Source organism: Rattus rattus, chromosome 11 (genome assembly GCF_011064425.1).
Source record: "Rattus rattus isolate New Zealand chromosome 11, Rrattus_CSIRO_v1, whole genome shotgun sequence".
NCBI classification, from domain to species: domain Eukaryota; kingdom Metazoa; phylum Chordata; class Mammalia; order Rodentia; family Muridae; genus Rattus; species Rattus rattus.
Window position 1 is genome coordinate 85176129 of NC_046164.1, and position 21846 is coordinate 85197974.

At 45.6% G+C, this 21846-nt stretch overlaps 1 protein-coding gene across 1 annotated transcript in view; it reads left to right on the forward strand.

The window, feature by feature from the left end:
- The first annotated feature begins 2099 nt into the window (after nt 1-2099).
- The window catches only part of Egfr (epidermal growth factor receptor), a 164591-nt gene continuing 144844 nt past the window's right edge, over nt 2100-21846 (forward strand). Inside the window, exon 1 of the mRNA XM_032916153.1 lies at nt 2100-2497. Coding sequence (XP_032772044.1) covers nt 2410-2497 — 88 coding nt within the window. The 5' untranslated portion in view covers nt 2100-2409. The remainder of the gene's footprint in view (nt 2498-21846) is intronic.

Sequence of the window (21846 nt, forward strand, 5' to 3'; positions counted from 1 at the left end):
CATACAGCAGAAAGTTGACACATGAGTCCCCCTCCCCAGTGTGTGTCTCTGGGAAGGGGGTACGAAAGTTTTGGCAACGGTAAAAGTTTTCTGAACGTGCAATAACAAAGTTTAATTCAAAGGTTCTCAACACGCTAAGGTGTTTTTGGCAGTGCTCCGGGGGGCTGCATTGAACTTCGCAGTGACTTTGCGTCTATACACACGTCATTCTCCCTCTGCTCTCTGCATGCTCTCACACCATGGGGTACCTAGAAATGCTGCATCAAAAGTAGTTCAGATGCAAGGTCGCCGTATGTTATGGACTGCAACAGTTGTACTTTACACCCAACTGTGCATTCTTGTAGAAGAATAACGTCATAATACAGAAAGTGAAACCTTTTAATATTCTCCTACCACATAAGAGCTTCAAATGGGTGTGTTTGGATAGCACTGGGTTTGAATGTTTAATATTTAAAATCAATGTTTCCTTTAAAAAAAAAAGGTAACAATTTTAGTGTGGGATTAGGATGAAATTTCCAAAATGACCCTGAATATATTTTTTCTATTTCATGCTTTGAAAATTGTAGATCAAAATATTAATTAACTCTGAATAATGTTGCAAAAGCTCCACATTTCCACAGCTTCGGGTATTCAGTCAAAATCTAATTTTGATGTAACAATAAGCAAATCCATCTCATTGACATGCCAATTTACCTTAATCTTTAATAAGTGATAAAGTCATATGTATGCCAAAAATTGCCTTAGCATTGCGTTATGACCTACCGTTAGTAGATGTCTGATCTGCACACACACTTTATATAAAATCCCTGCCCGAGATTACATAAACACTCCTGTGAAAAGCAGTGTGGGAAAAGTTTAAGAAGCCGCGCTCGACTTCACAATGAGGGTTTCAGGGTCTGAGGAGGGTCTGCACAGGCTGGGTGAAATGTTCCCATTCAGGAAGCCACCTGCAAAACTTGGGCAGCAGCCCTGTCTTTGCTGGGTGCGAAAGAAAAGTCCTCGTCTCCGGCTTCGTGAAAAGGAAAAGACTGGACTGAGCATGACTGGTTAGCAAGGACTCCTGCTAACCAGGAGACCCACCCAAGGGGTCTAAATTAGGGGACCAGGTGATTTTGTGAAGAACTCGGAAATTCTGGGTTGAATGGGAGCAGGGGACATTTCTCAGATGGCTAAGCAGCAGTGACATTAGTTGGTCTTTGCTTAAGGAATTTAGTTGCCGGTCGGTCTTGCAGTTCAGAGCCACATTTCTACTGGCCAATTTCTAGGTGAACTTACCTGGCACTTTGCCTCCTGGTGTGTGTCAGGGCTAGCTTGGGTCACTGGAGGCTGCTAACTGCTGTAAAGATGTGTCCACTGTTGTTTGTGTTAAGCCTTTGCGTTGTGCGAAGGAATTTGCCTGATGTGTACTCTGCTTTGCTTTTCAAGCCCTCCTGGCTGGTTCCAGGTGCAGAAAATGCCGTGGTTTTGCTCCTCAACATGCATGCGCTCACCCAGCAAACATACTGAGGCCCTTCACTGTGCCAGGAGTTGGCTACCCTTCTTTCAAAGGACATGGAGGGCTCTCGATGGGATCTGAAGAACCCTCAGACTTCTGAGTGCCACTTCAGACGTGCCGCTCCCACCTCTGCCCGAGCGGTTGGGAACTCTGCGGCCAAGTCAGTCTGACCTGCTGAGATCCCGCGGTCCAGGAGGAGTTATGGAGAATAAGTGAACAGTGTCCCCATCTGTATTATTTCCAACCTGTGCTCTACGGTTGGACAGTAATCGAGGTGGTCTAGAGTTGCTCTCTATTTTTCTTGGAAGGAAGAAAAGAAGTAAGAAGTTGGGAGACACAGGGGAAAAGAGGGGACACTGACATAGATTTGACTGGACTTCCTAGGTCCTGAAATGCAGCGCAGTGGAGTCCCCACTTAGAAATTAATCCCAAAGGCCACCCACTGCCCCTCTGCACGCAGCCAGGACTCTCTTCCAGAGCCTTGTCTAGTGGTGGCCAAGGCCATCCACCACCACCTTCCGGCCACTGCCTGCTTTCGATCCTCGCGGCGAGCGCTTCCTCTCTCCTGCCATTCTCCTCCTCCTCGTTTCTCTGGATCCCTCCTCCTCCACTTAGTCCCTCCTCCTCCCGCCCAACCTCCCCCACGTCCCGACCAGGGCGAGCTAGACGTCTGGACAGCCCCAGCGCAACCCTCAGCAGCCTCCCTCTTCTTCCCGCACTGTGCGCTCTTCCTGGGCTCGAGCGTCTGGAGCCAGTCCCGGAGGCTACCGCCACCAAGACAGGCGACGGGTCACCTGGACGCGAGTCTGAGTCCGGGTCGCGTCGTTGCCGACGCAGTCACCGGGCACGACCGTGGGACTCAGTCTGACTCGGATTAATCCCGGAGAGCCAGAGCCAACCTCTGCCGAGCAGAGATGCGACCCTCAGGGACTGCGAGAACCAAGCTACTGCTGCTGCTGGCTGCGCTCTGCGCCGCAGGTGGGGCGCTGGAGGAAAAGAAAGGTAAGGGCGTGTCCCACCGGCCCGCGCCCCCTTCGAGCGCGCTCGCCCAGTCCCAACCTCCGCTCTGGACTCCGCGTCCCCAGCTGCCCGCCCCTCCTCTTCTAACTCCCAAAGCGGCCGGGACCTTAGGAGGAACTGGACATTTAATGTCTGGAATGGACGAGACTGGGGCGGGTGAAGGAAGGGAGACCGGGCTTGGGGCAGAGGGGCTGCCAGAGCAGCGTGGGAGCCGAGGCTGTGCGCTCCGGAGCTCTCCGCTGCTGCCAACTTAGTTGCCTCACTTTTCGGCGCTCAGTAGGCGTTTGGAGTAGAAACGTGGTGGGGACAGCGCGGGACGCCGGGCATTGGCGCACGTGCGCCCAGTACTGTCAGGGAGAGCGGAGGGACCCCGGATCCGCAAGTGGGACCGGCCTGTCCTATCCTCTCAGCCCGGGAGTTGAGGGACTGGAGTAAGAACCAACGCGCCTCTGACCAAGGTCGGGACCTCAGAGACGCGCGGTTTCCTGAGCGCACCCTCAACGCCTCTCTTCTCCGCCAGGGTTCTCTCGGGACCTGGTAGCCTGAGTCCCAATGTGGCTTGCAGGTTTCTGCGTGCTCTTTCGCGAGTGTGTAGCTGCAGCAAGTGTGGGAGATATCTCTGTCACTAACTACCTGGGACCTCTGAGAAAAGATGGTGGTGGTGATTTGCTTCTTCGCTAGGAAAAAAAATAAAAATAAAAGGGAGGGCGTGGGGTGGGGAGGTGGCGGGGGTGGGGGGTGGCGGGGGTGGGATGGGTCGATCCCGCCTCTTGGGCCTAGAGCAAGCCAGAGACCTGCCAAGCTAGGTGCACTGGTTGGGGACCAAGGCTCCCTGCCAGATTTGAGCTAGTCTGGTGTGGTGGCTGCTTCCCCGGGATCCCTGAATTTGCCCTTTCTCAGAAGCCTGGGCTTCTGTAGCATCTCTTGGCGTTGCAATGGTATGGCTGACCTGTGACATCTGGGTCCTTGTGTGTAGTTTATCCTTGGTGTTTCAAAATGAGGCCAGGTAGCAAACTCTCTTACTTGTTATCTGAGACGCTCCCTCTTGGGTTTCTTTTTCTTTTCTTTCCTTTTTACTCCCTCCTTTTTGAAGTGATTGATATTGGGCCAACTAAAATAGAACCCTTAATTATAAAGAAACAGATTGATGTCCGTGGATCACATGTGCCAACTGTCCAGACTGAACACGAACAAGTCTGGCTTCATGACTACCCGACCATAAACCCACTTGACACGAGAAACATGCCTCGGAAGGTTTAATTGCACAATTCAAAATCCAGCCGCTCGGGTTCCAGGAGTCAGGTCTGCACTTGCTGTTGATGTCATCGGCATCCGAGTTGGACTTGGGGGTTGGTGCTCAGTGCACTTTAGTCGGAGGGGGTGTAAGGCTCAGTTCCCCAAACTTAGCTCCACAATGAAATCATTCGGGTTTAAAAATCAACAAGCAAAACAAACTACACCCCTCCTCCAGGGTTCAGCTGCCACTCCAGACGATTTCACAGGTCTACCTTGAGAGGATTTTTAAAACTCTTATAGCGTTTGATTTGAGACTCACTGGCATAAACGAGAAATTGATAACATCTAAGGCTATCACGATGCTTCCCACTAGCAGGAGTCTGGGAAATCTTGCAGTACAGAAAAAATCCAGGGTGAAGTGAGTACTCAGACCAGGGCTTGCTTTGTTCGTAGATGGGATCAATGTGAAGCTTTTCTCCTACCTTCCTCAGCTGAAGGAAGTCATGGCATCTGTGCCTGCGCGTGGGACTCCCTCCCCTAGTTTTCAGTTTGTCCCGTTAGAGACCCCATAGAGCACCACTTGTCTCACCTCAGCCCTGTGGTTCCCTATTAGCTGCTTTGAACACTGTTAGTGGTTGCAGATTTGTTTCTGGTTAGATAAAAAATGCCGCTTCACTTGTCATTTGTACGGTATTCACTTAAAACCAAATGCTTCTGGGTAGAGCAGTAAAGGTGGCAAACCAAGTATTCATCTGTTAAAGTAACATAAAAGGCTCAGTTCTAAAGGCCAGGTTGTTGAAAACTTGAGACACCCTTTCTACAGCACGCTGATAAAGGATTTGTTTGTTTAACTGACCAGTTTTGTCCCAGGCTGGCTCCTGTAAGTGAGGTAGGGGTTATCCTTCCTTCCAATCTGTGGTACCGTTTATACTTGTCCTCAGAGCAGAAGGCAGTCAGACACTGCTTTACATGTATGTACTATCAGTCCTTACACTGCATGTAGTGAGCAGCGGCTCTCATCATCTCTTTGAGGGAACCTATGCACAGAGAAGCGTAGTGATTTTTCCCCATAGCTAGTACAAAACGGTGCCAAGACTGAGTCAAGTTCCTTTCACCCCCAAACTCTACTACCTTACTGTAGGAGGGCCAGGCTAGGCTAGGTCTATAAATGACCCAGTTTTGATGCTAGAAGGATAAGGACCAGGAAACATGCATTTGAGGATCAGTTCATGTCTGAAGCTTGCTTGTTTAGCGGCCTACTTTCCTATTCATGGATGCTGTGACCTCCTGAGTTGCCTTTGATGGGGGCAGTGTAGTCACCAAAATAAAATATGGGCGAGGCTTGGAGAAGGCACTTCTTTGGAAAAGATCCTGTGTGCAATGTGAGTGAGAGAGGAGGGACCCTAAGCCTGAATAAGGCAGTGGAGTTTGGAGGTGGAAGGAACTTGAAAGGGACTCCAAGGCTTCTCAAGACTTTCTGTCTGTCTGTCTGTCTGTCTGTCTCTCAATCTCTCTCTCAATCTCTCTCTCTCTCAATCTCTCTCTCTCAATCTCTCTCTCTCAATCTCTCTCTCTCTCTCTCTCTCTCTCTCTCTCTCTCTCTCTCTCTCTCTCTCAGAGGACTGGGTCTTGGAAAGCCTAGGTCTGCCTGGCTTCCTATCTAAGAAGCTTATGTTTTCATTCTAGGTCTGGGTTAGGTGGAAAGTCCCACTGGAAATCCAGGCTTCTGAGATCTCCTTTCTAGATTCAGTAAATGTTTACTGCTTGCCTAAGATGTGCCAGACATTAGGATCTTAATGGTTATATTATTGCCTCTAAACATATGTGGCTCTTAAAACCACTAGTTAAACACTGGTAATCTGCTCTTCAAATATGCCGAAGAGACTTTTGGTCAGACTGCCTTTGTTATGGTGCACATTCGCAGTGGTGGAACACGATGTTATCTGAAATCAGGTGGCAGCACCAACACACTCAGCAGCTTCAGTTGGCTTTGTATACTTAACCTCATAATTCGTAAGTTTTCTAAAGTGAAAGGGGGGCTGGATTTGGTATCTTAATCTCTGAAGGTTCTATCACTATCAAATGTCTGGTCCTCTTGACCGGCTATCTCTGAAACACATATGCTAAGAATGACTCACTCCTGCCAGTTCCAGCCAGCAGCTTGTTTAAGAAGCCCTACGGACACCATCACAGGGTGGGATGGCCTTCTTTCAAGTTTACACTTCCGGATGAGTTCTTCCAGGAAAGACCTAGATTCCAAGTACCCTTTCTAACTCTGTTCAACTTTTCATCACCAAGAGGCTAGACTTACAGTTTGGCCTTTTCTGTATCCCTAAATGTCCCTGCAAGTTCATTGTTTCTGGAGAGTCGCCACACATGAGTTGCTTCATACAATTATGTAAGTTTATCACCACTGTTTGCCTTTTGAATATTAGGACAGACATTGTCACCTATAACTACTTTCATGCTTTTCTTTGTATTTGAGCCATGATGCATACTTCGTGCTCTGCTACCTATATTTTGAGGTCTGAGAATGAGTTGGTCTTCATATGTCCCCTGAGATGTCTAAAAGTCCGTTAGTAGAAGACAGAGGGAAAGGTCACATGTAAATGAGCAACAGAGTCACAGATCTGCATGGAATAAAGGATGCTTTTCAAGACTGAGTTTTGCCTTTGCTCTACCTGAGAAGGAGAGTAGGAAAATCCCCAAATGGACACGATCACATGGGGGGAAAGAGACTACAGGTTACAGAAGTGGCATCGAAAGTCAAGTTGTGGAAAGCACCCCTGTGCACTACTAAGATCAGGTTGACAGGGAGAGAGAGAGTGTTCTATACAGTTTCAGATGAGCTCCATTAATCACAGCACAATGCTGGATCTTCTTCTACATGAAGGGACTTACTGGAGAACTTAAAGAACTGCCAGGAAGTGCCTGTGTTTAGTGTCTCCAGGAACTGTGAATCCGGGATTGTTGGGTATCAGTGGACTGGGGCGATGGATCACTATTGCGCGTGACATGAAGTGAGATTAAGGAGGATGCAGAACAAGAGACTGGCAGAGAGATCTGGAGGCAGATCTGAGAGAGGATGGTAGGGAACAAGAAGAGAACGCTGAGAATGCCAGGTCAAGACACAAAGCCCCAACCTGGAAGTCTTGGTAGATACTCAATCCATGCATAGGGCCGGAAAGTTGGGAAGCCACGGAGAACAGGAGCTGAGTATGAATTTGATGTTTAGATGCAATTGATGTGAAGTATTGAGACGGGAACGTCAGACTTTAAAGCAACAGGGCCTACCATCACTTTCTTAGAGACTTCCATTTCTGTTCATGTCATTGGCCATAGAACCACCAGCCCCATGACAGCCTCCTGTCAGAGGCTCACTGTCACGCCAGTGTTCAACCTGCCAGGGATGTGGATTTACTCCTTCTTTCTGTATTAACCCTGGCTTATTTTTAGTTATGGATCTCTTTAGTCGCAGTTGAGTAACTCATGTGCAATTGTTAGGCGTGTTGGAAACCATTTTTATAAATTGTTGCACGCCCTCCAATGCAGATCCCCACTTCTTAAGCCATCATCAAATCACTGCTCTATACAGTAAAAACCAAATGAAAAGCCTTCTAAGAGGTTCCCAAGCACGGCAGACTCTGAGAACAGCCATCTCTACAAGCACGTCTCCTGTTCTGGATACACCAGAGGACTTAACCTCTTGGCTGAGTTGGAGGAGGCATGTGTGTACAACACCGTGCAGGGCCATGTTTAACAACAAATGTGATCTGAGATTTCTATTAGAGCACACGAAAGAGAAGACCTAATTCTCCCCCACACGATAGGAGCAGTTTCTCAAAAAGAGATAGTTGCCCTGTGTGTTCGCAAGAATTTTGCTGGTCTCAAACAAGACGAAAAGAATGTGGAAAGTCTGGGCAGTCCCAGCACCACCCAGCATCATGCCTTTCCTGGCCTTCTGTAACCCTGAAGTCCTGTACAGTGAGTGTTAACGATTTATTCTCTTTTGCCTGGTTTACTTAAAGCGTTTTAAAGAGAGTTGTTACTTCAAAAGTAAAGTGCATTGACTTCAAAGTGACACATTATTTTATTACTTCAAAGTGTTCCTATTTTAAAAGTAACAAGAAAATATGAAGCATTAACTAGAATCTCTAGACTGTAGTGGGGAGATGTTAAAGTGTCCCCTACAATAGCGTGCTCCCCCTAAAGCTTGCTATGGGTGAGCAACATGATGAGTTTACATGCTTTATGAATCTCCTGCTACAGAAATCAAAGGACTCAATACCTCCTGTATCATAAGCACAGTAAATACATATTGAATCACAAGGAGCCCCCAAAATGCCTCCCAAATTGAGCTATTTCCACTTGTGAATTGAAAGATGCATTTGGTGTACACATTCACCTGTTTATTTGCACAGATCATGGGACAAACAGGTAGATCCGTCAAGAGTAAGGGAAAGCATGACTACTGGCTACTGCTTGGGCACCTATGTCTGTGTACAATGAAGGGACCCCAGCACGTGACTAAGGAGAGTTTGTCAAGGATTTTACCTTGGAAGTAGAAATACGATGCCAGACCATTTTACCGTTAAAATGAGTGTGCACCCGCTGAGTGGATGATGTCATGACCGCTTTAGCAGCTGTGCTTCTTCGTGTACTGTTGCTAAGACAACTGCAAACGTTCCTTCCCTGTGGTCCACTTTGGGATAAAATTGATGCATCGTGATGATCTCTACGAATGATAAAATGAGGCTCCTAATGACAAACCAGATGGTGTTGTTTCTTTGCCTACTGTCACAATTTTTCATTATCTCAGCATCACGAATGTTAGGACTCTATGGATATACACATGTGCATGCACTAAAAGAGAAGGGAAAGGTAAGTGGGCAGATTTGGGGAAGAGAAGGGAAGGGAACAATGTTGTAATTATATTATAAGCTCAGCAATAAAACAGCTAAAATAAAATAATTTATTGAATTTGTGTAAATCCTTAAGGACATGTGTCCCTGAATATTTCATGTCAGTGAAAGATTTCAGATTTTTTTTTCTTAAATGTTTCAGATGTCAAAGCCTGGTTCTGTTTATTTAAACAAAATAGTAAATGTATAAGCTGTGGGGAAAATTTAACTTAATCACACTAACTTTCCTCCTTACACACTTGTTGCCTGATTTAGTCCCATACCCTAATACCCATTGTATGTGTTTAAAGTTGGGCTGAGCAGAGTCGATTAGACAAACCACTTTAAGTGTGGTCTAGTACTAACTTATAAAGTCTAATGACTCAACTGTATTTTTTTTCTAAAGTGTATTTTAATATAGAGTTTATAGAGTGAGAAAAACAAGCAATGATTGCCTTACACGTGTGTGTGTGTGTGTGTGTGTGTGTGTGTGTGCGTGCGTGTGTCTGCCACTACCTTAGGTGGAAATAAAGAAGACAACTTGTGGGAGTCGGTTTTCTCCCTCTACCATGGTGGGTCTGGGGTATCCAACTCAGGATTTCAAGCTTAGCAGCAATCGCTGTTATCCTCTGAACCATCACGCTGGCCCAGATTTTACTTTAGAAATTAGAAGCGTGGTTAATTTTCTAAACATGTTAGGTCACAGCTTCTGTCAGCTTGACAGGCTCAAAAATACAAAAATGGCGGCCAAAGCAGCCTGGGTCAACTATTGGGACAGTCATCGCTGCCTGTGGCAACATGTGGCCATTCAGCAGCTGGGTCTATGGCGGTCATTGGGTCACTTCCAAAATTTAAAGGAAGCCATACAGTTAAACTCAGTAGAAATTTGAAACAAGATTCTATAAACACACACATACACAACACACACACACACACACACACACACACACACACACACACACACACACAGGATTGTTTGCTCTCTACACAATATCCTGCATTAAAACTATTCCATCTGAGGTGAGACCATTGACTTTTTTTTTTTAATTTAATTGTATTTCTTTCCTTATTCATGTTTCATCCCACTCACTGCCCCCTCCTGGTCAACCCCTCTCACAGTCTTTCTCCTATTCCCCTCATCTTCTCCTCTGAGAGGTGGAGTCCTTCCCTCCCCCCAGCACCCCCATCCCCCACCCCTGCCATCTGCTGACCCTGGCACTTCAAGTCTCTGCAAGGCTATGTGTGAGCATGGACTTTTAGGGAGAAATTGTTACAGACAACAAATTGTTCACTTAGAGATACTTTCTCGGTTGAATGAATGGAATGTGGAGTGTGATGTGACTAGCTCACTCTCGGACGGTGAGGTGGTACCTTTCCCCAAAGCAATGTCTAAGCACAATGCTATTTTCCTTCACCAAGAAGGAAGAAACGTTTTGTCACTGCTGATTCCTGACAGCGGAAACTTTTCAGGGCTCGGGCAGAAATTCCTACAAAGCACGTTCATGTTTCACGACTGTCACGTGAAATAGAGGAAAGTCCCGTTTGCCAGTGGAGCCGTGGATCTGCGCTGATTGTCCTGTATTGTAGGTTTCAACGATGTCACTGGGAAGGTGGATGACAGGTTGTTCAACCCGGAGATGGTGAACGTTTCAATGCACAAAGGCTTTCAACGAGCAGGCTGCCCGGTTGTTGGTTGCGAGGCAGCTTTAGTAATTAGACCTCGGAAGTGTTGCAAGTCACCTGCCCAAATGTGTGCTGCGTTTTCTTGAGTCAATAAAAGTTTGCAGAGCAAAGGCAGAACGGGGGCTGAACATTTGAAGAAGAGTGAGTCGGGGGTCAGTTAGAGTTTGCCTCCGTTTTACCCTTCTGAACACAAACCTAGTAATAGGCCTGGCTTGGGGAGAGGCAGTTGAGTGACAAAGGTCCCAGACCGTTGATTGTCTGACCCCAGTCTTCCCTCATGGCATAAAACCCTTGGCTTTTGAAAAAGAGAACTTCAGTTTTGTTGAGTAATAGGGGTGGCAAAAGCCTCTAGATATTCAGAATATTAATATTAATAATAAGTTGCAGAAATGTAAGACGTATGCAGTGCAAGGAGGGTAGTTTTAAAGTCACACATTTAGGACCTGGTGCATACAAAAGCAGGCAGTGACAGTGGGGTACACTGGTGATCTGCTAATTGCATACTCTTTCTCTTGCAAATTTTGGAGTTTTGTATGTGGTTGGTCTTTTTGTTTGTTTGTTTGTTTGTTTGTTTGTTTGTTTTAATCCTCTTGAAAAAGTTTGGAGTTCCTCGAACCTTATTTTAAGAAGACTCTGCACATTTGTTTCGTCTGTAACGTAGAGTCTCTCATTAGAGTGATGAGCCAAAAGGCAGAGTGGGGCCATAGTCGTGGGGTTGCTGTGGTGGTGGGGAGCAGCGTTGTGCAGATGCACTTTGTAGCCGAGCAGACCTCTCACAGGTGGTGACTTCTGACCAGGGTTTACATGCTCATTTATGTTCAGAGAGAACTTCTGAGTACACGAACCTCCTCGGCAAGAGTGCTGACCTCACGGCCGTCACACATCGTACTCACAGGAAGTTCTTCTGAGACATAGAAGGCCCCCAGATCAGTTAAGAGCACCCTTAAACACAATAGATAACAGTTAATTACTACCCAGACATGTGGAAAAAAAAGACGTCAAGCGTGCCACCTTAGTGGCGTCACTGTTAGCAGACAGAGAGAACAATTAAATCATTAGGTCAGTGTCTGCCTGAGGAAGCAGACTGGCATAGCTGTGTACAGGTGCAATGGGTCTCTAAGGAAACAAGCGTTGTCTGTAGAAGAAAGGGCTTCTGCCACTGAGTTTCATCTGCACAGGCTTCTGGGCTGACTTGTGTAGTAAGCAGAATCTTGACCAGCTCCTGGTTTTATCTAACAAGGAATCATGACACAAATATACAGCACACACTTCCATCCAGGCTAAGTGGCCATTTGTGCTCACGACAGACAAAGCTGGCTTTGCACTTCTGTGTGGACTCTGGCTATCTAATGCTCTGTTACTATAGCCACTGTTACTATTTGACACGTGTGTCTGGTCATCTGCTGGTTACAGAACTGTTGTACTCGCAGAACCTGTGTCTGTTTCTGTATGATCTGATTGCGAAATGGAATGGTTTTTGTCAGTTACTGATAAGGGAGAAAACAGCCGGGTGTTTCTGTGTAGGATACTGGAGACACTTATTCAGCCAGGGATGTGCTACATTCGTAGGATAAAGGGACTCGCCATGTCAGAGGTCAAAAGAAGCCATGCGCACGGACTTCAGACATCCTCAACAGATGCTGGAAAGCGTCCATCGATTCTAAATTTGTCTGCAGATGACCATGTCTGTAAATAATGTTTTCCAGATGAAAACTGTTGCAGTAGCCTAGGGACTGCATTAGATAAGCCATCCTAGGAGTGGTCCTCCCTAGCCTTGGTGGGTATCTTCTTTTTAATTCTAGAAAAGGCAATGATACCTTGCTATCTTAATCACATATGGAATGATAAATCTTTGTAAGCATGAATGGTGAAATGCATATATGGAAGTAAACTATGACTACCCCATACAATACATGTACCAAAATATGCTGTCTATGGTTTGGCATTTGGGGGCTGGCACCTCTTAATAAGAACCATTATTTTAGTCTTCACTTTCCAGATGAACAGGGAAGTGATAGAGTAACAGATGGGAATGACTCTAGTGTCACACTCTAGTGTCTCCATTTGCAGGGAGATCTTGGCCCAGGTGGTAAACCTGCACGGGTCTCCAGGTACTTACCTTGTATAATACAGTATTCGCAAGAGAATTGATAAATGTTTTGTTCTTGGGAAAAGCACATTTCGTGTGCTCTTTACTTGTAACATAGGACTTACTAGACTAACTCTAGGGCCCTCAGTCCTCATCGTGGCCATTTTGTGATCCTGCACAGTGTCCCTGTCCTGACCCAAAGCCACCTGACTGGGAACGGTAGCCCTAGATTGCACAGCAGCTCTGTGCTCTCCCCCATGACTGCCCTATGGTTAAATCCTCACAGGGTTAATGAGACAGGGTCAGGAGACAGGTTCAACTCCACTCCCCTCAGCCCTTTGGTGACTGGCCTTTGGCCCCATTATGAGACCCTCAGAGTACACCCACCACAGCCTGCCTTTTCTTTCTGTGGTCTCAGTCTTCCTGACAAGAAAGTTTTGTTTACTAGTTTCCTATATAGTCTGGACTAGTTTTTAAACCACTCTTTACGTTCTGGTATAGCACTGATGACCTAACCTGTGCTTTTCTCCAGGAGAGGCTGTACCTCAGGTGAGAGGAAATGACACAAGAATAGTTCCTCTCTCCAGCACTCTTGGATCCAGACTTAGCTGGTGGCTCGGGCCGTGCCTAGTGTACTTATGGCCGCCTTGGTCTGTTTTCCATCAGTATTAACTGATAGCTGAGGTAATGAGCTTATAACGATAAACGATTTGTTTGGACAATACGCGTGGAGGCTCCAGCATGTAATCAGTTATCTCTGTTGCTTTGATCTCCTGGTGAGACAGCCCATCGCCGTGTGGCGCAAGGGACAGAGCAAAGAGACAAAGAAGCAGAAAGACTTACCCAGGTTTCCTGTCTCTTTAACTCATTCATAAAGAAAAGGGTTGCAAGTGTCACATACACCCGCAAATGTATAGATTTTGGGCGATAGAGAGGAGTCAGAGGTTTAAGAGCACTGGCTGCTTTTGTAAGAGGACTAAGATTCAACCCCCAGCACTCACAACCTACGGAACTCCAGAACCAGGGAATCTGATGCCCACTTCTAGCCCCAGTGGGCACCAGGCACACATGTGGTATACAGACTGGTGATGGATTAAGGTATGACGGAGGCTGCTTTTCTACCAGCACCACATAATGTGACTTTTAAAGGCATTTGAAACCTGTAAATAAAAAGAAATTGCTTTGTTTCAAGAAACATCGAAATTGGAAAAGCTCACAGTTCCAAGCTGATGCTAACCCCTCAGCGACGTTGCTGGTGGCGTAGTGCTTTACACTGTAGAAGGAATTATTAGCTCTGTGGTTCCCAGATACAAGGATGGGTAACCTAACCTTGGTATTCATTGGTCTCCACTGTCTATGAGATTTCTGAAGCTGTAACAGCCCAGCTGTGTGTATGGGAAGGGGAGCTCAAACACGTCAGAAGCTTTCTTCGATTTGGAAATTTCTATGCTACAAAGGGACACGCAATTAAGCTTTACATGTTGACTCGGGGGTAGTAAAACCTCTTTTTCCAGTGTTAAATTTGCGGTAAACACTTTACTTTTGAAGTTTTAGAAAGGGAAAGGAAAGGTTCCCCTTGGGAAAAGGGGAACACGGTGGGAGCACGCTCATTTCTCAGTCAGGTTTGCAAGCTTTCAGTTGTTCACTTCCAAGTCCCATTTTGTTTGAATTTAATACTTTGGTCTTATTTTTTTAGATTAGTGTTTTTATTTGCTTTTACTTTGTGTGTATCGGTGTTTTGCCTGAATGTATGTAATTGCACCACATGTGTGCAGGGTCAGGAGAGGCCAGGCGAGGGTGTCGGATCCCCTAGGGCTGGAGTTAATAGAGTTGTAAGCGTCCATGTGGATACTGGGAATCAAACCTACATTCTCTGGCAAAACTATTATTACTCTAAAGCTTGGAATCATCCCGATAACCCCCTTAAATTTCTTTTTTATTTTAATGCAGAAGACTGCAGATGTTGTTGGTTTTAGAAATTGTTCTGGAAACAATAAAGATGAATTTATATGACTATGAGTCACAGTTTGTTGGGGTAACAATACCTCTGCTGGCTGTTTTGTCTTCTTTGAGATAGGGTACAATTAGAGTGTCCAACTAGCCTTGAACTTTTGAGGAATCCTGCCTCAGCCTCCTGAGTGTTGAAATTCTAAACATTTTGTTCTTAAGAAATGACAAATTTCTAGGAGCTTATAAAAGCTCTTCCAGGAGATTCAGCACTGTCTTCTGTCCTCCCCCGACCCTGCCCCTGTGGCACCACCTTAGCAGAAAATGTATGTACCTTTATGTCCATGTCTCTGCCTGTTGCTAACCCCGGCCAGGAGTTTGCTGTTTTAATTGGCTGGAGATGTGATGGCATGGAGACATGGTCTTTCTCAATGCTATATGGAAATTTTGTAAGGAAAAGTTTCTGGTCTGCAACACTTGAAGGCCATAGAGTCACGATGAGAGGTGTGGGGAGGACTTAGGGCAGGCAGACAGAGAGATGGGGAGGGGGACTGGTGAACTGAACAAACCCTGTGGTCTTCTGTGTTCTTACCATGTGCTAAGTTTATGTTCTGTTCAAGTCACAAGGGGACCGTGTGCCAGTCTACTCCTCCTGCGCTTCTTGATTGGTCTGTGTCCTTACTTCAGGTGTAGGTGTGCTACACGAGGGTCATTGGGAAGCTGGTGATGTCATGTGTCTTAATTTAGATGCTGTACATAAAGGCATATGAATTTACCGAAACATTTCTAAAGCTACCAACTTCGATGGGTGCTCTTTTCTACATGGACAGTACACTGTACGAAACAATTTCAAGACTGTCTATGGTGCCACTGAACTCACAGTCACAAGACAGATAGAGGGCAGCCGGTGTGATGAATCCAGCACGTTCAGCCATTTCCCTTGCAAACCTGTAAGCCTGAGTTCAATAACTGAAGCCATGTAAAGGTAGAAGAACCAGCTGTACAAAGTTGTCCTTACACCCTCCACACACGGGTCATAACACATATACCTTCCCCCAGAGCTCAAAAACGAAAGAAAAGTTATTGGACAAGTCACAGTGTTGTCAGAAAGTCCATAATCTCATTTAAAGTATCGGACATCACAGACAAAGCAATGTGCCTGCTCTTTCTTTGAGGATAAAGACTTACAAGATCTCCTTAACTCATAATGACACTCCTCGTATTGTTACTGCAATTTACACTTAGCTCATTCCAAATTACACACATACGGAACATGAAATAAGGTAGCAGCAAATTAACAGCCTGTGTGGAAATTCCCCCACTGGAAGCCTCGCATTTTCACAGACACTCGGCAACTACAGAAACTCCGCAAAGAAAGTATCCTCTTGCAAGAACCCACGGCTTTGCTCTTTGCCTGTTCCCATTCAGCCTCAGCCTCCATAGTCAGAGGAACCATACTCAGATAGGCATGTGGAAATGAGCTTGAACATCGGCACAGTGAGGCAAGAAAGCACACAACGCACAGAGTAAAACCACAGCACACTGTCCATCCTGGGGCAGCTTCCTGAACCTCTGTGCCCGCCCAGCCTTCTAAACCCTGATTTCTACACCCATTACAGCGTGAAACCATGCATTGTGTTGCTCTACCAGCAGAGATAGTTTACTCTAATAAATTTTGGAAGAACCGTTGCCTATAACAAGCGGCCAAAGGACATTTCATGTTTCAGAATGGCTGGCTCAAATAGCATGCATTAAATTCTCCCTGCACGCGGCCACACTTTTAACCATGGATTGCACAGGAAGTATAATGTCTATCTCTAAAGACCCTATAATCCAGACTTCATTCATTACATTCCATTTCTGAGAGTGAAACATAAGTCCAGTGAGCTTGGAGAAGGCCTCAGCACGGAGGACAAGGATAGCTGTGAAAGGCCTGGATGCATTTGCCTAATGTGTGTACAAATGTTGCCCGTACCTTCGCGCTACAGAGCACCTCCTACTTCTCACACAGCATGGCCTGTGCCACACTTTGCCTTATTTGAATAACCATGAGAGCACAGCCTTATTTCCCTCTGCGATTGCTTGATAAAGGCCACACAGTAGATAAGCTTCAAGTTCCTCTGTTTGGATAGAACCAAATCAGTGCAGAAAATCTGTGTGCCCTTGACAATTCTCTGTTGACATCGACATTGTTTACTGTAAGCTTAGTGGTTGCAACGTGTGTAATTTCAATGACGGTTGAGTCTCCCTTACCTGAACTGCTTGGAAGCAGAACATTTTGATTTTGGGGCTTTTCAGAGATGAAATTTTATTTTCTTGTGACTTCACCAACTGAACACGTTGAATACAAAAAAAAAAAAAAAATCCCAATTCTAAAAAATACTTTGAAACCTAAAACCTTATGAGCAGCATGTTGGAACCCAAAACCTTTTGGATCCTTTTCAACTTGGGATGGATGTTCAAGCATCTTACTGTTACTGCACTTTACATTTACAGTAAAGCTGGTCTTTATTGTTGAGGCAGCTCCTCTTCTCAGATTTTATTCACGCCAGGGGAAAACAGAAATTAGAGAGAAGAAAGTCTGTGTGGTCTTTCCTGGGAGGCTGTGTCTGTTGTGAATGCTAATTTTAAGGTGGGATATTTGTACACAGTGATGGGCAGGTGATACAAAGAGGCAACAGAGAGGCAGTATGACACCTTGGGTTTCCCAGCTCTGAACCGTCAGTGTTCCCCCTTTACAGTTCATTGTTCAGCACTGCCGGCTGCCTCTCTGTGCAGCTCTTAGAAGGTCTGATTCCTGAAGTCCGCAAAAACATTGGAGATGAGGGAGGGTATACCTTGACTTTGATAGCAGGAGATCGTGGGCGAAAAGGTAGGAAGGCCAATCCGCAACCACGCCTACTCTCAGGTAGGTACCCACAGGAAATCTTCAAATCATTGGCTGATTTGAGAGGAAAAAAAAAACACCCTGTACCCTCCTTGTTTGTACTTGTTTATTTGTATGCCTGGACATAACGTGAGAGACTTTCTTTTTAAGACATATTCTCCTTATCAATCTATCTGTCTGTCTGTCTGTCTGAGGTCATGGATTCCGGTGTGTAGATCCCTGATTCAAAGTAACTCCTTTATCGTAGTAGGATGATGGTCATAGCTGTTGGTTACAGTAATAAACCCTGACAGACACATTCATAAACTGTGACCGTGAACAGGCAAACAAATACAAAAATTGTTCTAAGCTATTGGAAAAGAAGTAGCAAATGGGAGAGAAATGGCATCTTCTTGGAGCATTCTCTGGGCCCTCATCCTTCTCTTTGTTGAAACAACTGATTAAGCTCTGCCCCTTGCCCCTCCCCCACTATTGTCTTCATTTCCTACACGATGGTGAAGTATGAATTCAGATTATCCTGCATGCTCGGTACTGGGTGCCGAGGAAGGAGCATTGCCCATCGGCGTGCCTTGTGCAGGGTTCTCTGGGTTTACTACAGGGAGCTTAGAGGTCAGAGAATGTCTTCCTCCCACTTCCAGGAAATGTGTGCCTATGTGTGCTAACTCAAACTCTCAAAGAAGAAGGCTACACATGTGCACACTTCTTCAAAGCCCTACTAATGCTTCCACCCACAGCTACAGTTCAGAAATAATTAATAAGAAAGATAAGAAAAAGAGAGTGTTGGGAGATATGCAACTGTGTGATTCCTCTGACGTTTAGTTTTCCCCCATGAAAAATAAATTCTGGTAAATGTGAGGCAGGTGAATTAGGTCTTTGCATGTTACTTCTTTCATTACTACCATTTTAGATCTGGTCTCAAACATCACAATGTGCTTTTCAGCCCCCTTTCTCAATTTGTTCTTCAGTGTTGACTTAATTTTTTTGGAGGGGGGATCGGGGGCAGAGGGCGGAATACTCTGTCTTTGTGGCAACATGTATTTTCACAGAAAAATCTCAGGATATCATTAAGTAGGAGTGGATGTTCCTATGATCTTGTTTATGGGGCTGAAGGAAATTTTAACTTTTGCGTATACCTTACACTGTTAAGAAAGTGTGAGGTTGCTGGAACATTCAGAATTCTACTCTAAACTTCAAAAACTACCAGGTGATGTTTCCCGTGTTGTCATGGAAAACATTTGTGATTTCTTTTTTTCCGGAGCTGGGGACCGAACCCAGGGCCTTGTGCTTGCTAGGCAAGTGCTCTACCACTGAGCTAAATCCCCAACCCCAACATTTGTGATTCAAACAGGAATGAAGTCAGTTGCCTTGTGCCGTAAGCGAAGTAACCTGTAGAGTCCTACTTGGAAGTCTCCATGCGACAATGATAGTAAACATGGTAGTCTTTCTACCAGGAGACCAAGCTGGACCATTCTCTTCAGTGGAGAACGTAGGCAAATGAGTTTGTATCTTCATTATTGATTAATATTAACAATGATGAATGGCGTGAGCCATGACAACGGGCAAAAGTGATACATAAACTCCTGGGCAGAGTCTGAGACTAAGGATGCTGGCCCCAAACTCCCCATGCTAGGTTGTACAAGGTAGGCACCACAAGAGCATACTTACTGTATGCATTTAGCATATGTGTATCTGTGTCCCAAATCAATTTCTGAAAGCCAGCTCACCCTTATTTACCGACAAACGCTGTTGTGTCTGTCGAGACCAGCACAGACCTAAACTGTGATAACAGCATTCACAAATGTTCTCCTTGGCCTTCAGTACAGGGGTCTTGACCTTTCCAGAAAACAATCCTACAGAGACTTTTTCTAAACACATGCGATCAAGGCATGGGTCTTCACAGACAATACTTTTCAGAGAGATCATCTTTGAAGTCTGTCCATTAAAAGCCATTTTAAGGAAGTAATTGTTGGATTTTAATTGAGTAAGTACTCAGGAATCTCAGAGTGTAACTTCAGACATTAGGGGTACACCTTTTCAAATAGAAAAGCGCATTCTGATGCATTAACATCATTTTAGTTCTCATTAACTGAGGCAACCTAATATATGAACTTTCAAGTCTGCTTGGTACTGAAAAGAAAATCATTTTTGCATAAAATATGATAGTGTGACTACAGGTACATGATAAAAGATTATAACCAAATCAAATCTCAAATGTTCCATTAAAGTACATGTTTGGTTTTTGATTTGCTTTGGAACTAAGTATAAACTGCTATGTCAAGAAACACCATGAACTGACTCTATTGTGAGCTGTAAGAGTCAGCGATGTGGTGGTCACTCAGGAATGACCATAGCAGATGCCATGTTCTTTCCATCTGATTGGCGTATCTTTCATTCCTCTTTCGACTGAAATGGTCCCTTTCTTTCACACTTATGGGTTCATCTACCTCCAAGGTCTCACTGACAAGTTAGGACTGAAAAATGTAATGTAGGACTTGATTTGTGAATCAGGGTAACACACTTTAAGAATGTGGAGGCCTGGCTTAGTACTTACCCAGCAAGGTACATTCTTTTTCCCAACCCCACCCTAGAAGATATTTAGTGATATCTCAAGAAAGTACTTGAAGTCACTCGGAGCCCTGTTACTAGCATCTGTAAGATAGAGTCCAAGGATGCTGATGAACATTCTTTAATGGGCAGGAGAACCATCCCGCCAGGGTGGCTCTAACTTAAAACGTCAGCCTCGTGGATGTTTGCCTTCTCGTTGCTAAGCCAGCCATACCCAACTTTCGTGCTTACCCGTCTTCCTAACACAATGATTGAGTAGGGCTTTGTGCTCCCTTCCTGCCCCTTCCTGCTGCTCCGAAGCTCATCACGGACTTGCTGGGTTCTGCATGGGCCCAGAAGTCCCCAGTCAGCCCAGAGCTTGGCATTCCTGTTCAGCTACACGCCGGCCAACATTCCACCTCCACCTGCACCGGCTTGTTCCACCTGAAAGCTTACCAAGTGAAAGCAGGAGCCGTGTGAGGACACCTTAATTATACCCACCCAGAAACTTGCTTACGGACAGCCAGTAGGGCTCCAACGTTAGAGATTAGCTCTTACTCTGCTGTATTAAAAACAAGAACAAGAACACAAATTAAGCATAAAACATGTGCTTTTCTTCTTCCTTTTATTTGACCCCCACCCCTCCTTCCTGGCAATTCAAGGGCACTACTGGGTAACAAAATCTTCCAGAGTACCAGTCTCTCAGAGTGTGTGTGTGTGTGTGTGTGTGTGTGTGTGTGTGTGTGTGTGTGTGTGTGTGTGTGTGTGTGGCGGCGGGGGTGGGGGGGGAGCAGCTGGTTTGAGGCCAGCTTTTCCACACACAGAGCGGGCAGCTGCTCTGTTCTGAAATCAGTAGCAGCCTGCCCAAGGGTAGAAGTAGATTGGATGCTACACAAGTGAACAGTGTCTTGCCTCTCTCTGCTTCGCAGCACTTTAAAACAATGTTGTTTATGCGCACAGCCTTCAACTAGAAAGGAAAGCTCTCTGCCAGGCAAAGGTCACTCTAGACATGGGTGGGAGCGGACTGACCCAGCAGCTTTCTGGGCAGTCACCCTGCCTTTGGTCGTGTGTGGAGGGATTACCAGAGTCCTGGAACACAGCTGCATACCTGTGGGGTGTTCTCGTAGTGTTTGAGCAGAGAAGGTGACCAAAGGTCCTGGTTGAATCAGAGGCCACCTTGACAAAACAGCTCTGACTCTGAGCACGACTTCAGCAACACTGGCTCCTGCACGACACTGCTGGTGTGTGTCATGAAGCGCTAGAATTTCTCAACGTCGGAGCCCTGTATGCTGACACCAGTCACGGTGAGCAGTAGGTGCACAGGAAGTGTCTGTGGGGTGAATGAGTCAGTTCAGAATAAGGTGGGATTCTCATCCAGCTTTCTCATTTAACAGTGGAGCATTTTGGAAGTGCTCAAGAGAAAAGGTTGGCCACTAATTTACTTGGCATCGTAAGCTGTGTACTTCATAAAGACCATCCAGAAGGATCATACAGACATTCTGACTATCTAGAAAGAGCGGGCATGGCCTTCTGTAAAGCTCTGTGGCCAGCTTTAAAATACATCGCGTGGAGTGTATGTCTGTGTGCGTGTGCACGTAAGTACACACGTGTGTGTGTGTGTGTGTGTGTGTGTGTGTGTGTGTGTGTGTGTGTGTGTGTGTGTGTGTGTGTTGGTAAATAAATACTTGAATGCCCCTGCAAGGACAGGGTCTCATTGAACCTGTAACTCAGCGATTGATGTAAGCTCCAGGGATTTGCTTTTGCCTGCTTTCTTGTCTCCAGCAAGAATTATAGCCCCTAAAATGGGTAGCCTAGGCTGCCCTCAAACTTAACAATAATGCCCGCTCAGCATTTCCTAGCGGCTCCCACTACCACAATCAGCTGTGGCCAGTCTCTTTAGAGCCCTTGCACAATTGCTTAACTTTTAAGCACCACAAAGTCTACATCCTCCCCAGGTTAGAAAATGGCAACCAACAGTAAGTCATGGCATTAGAGTTCCCAACTTAAGCTAGTTTGAAAATAAGGGGCTTGAGAAATAGCCCAG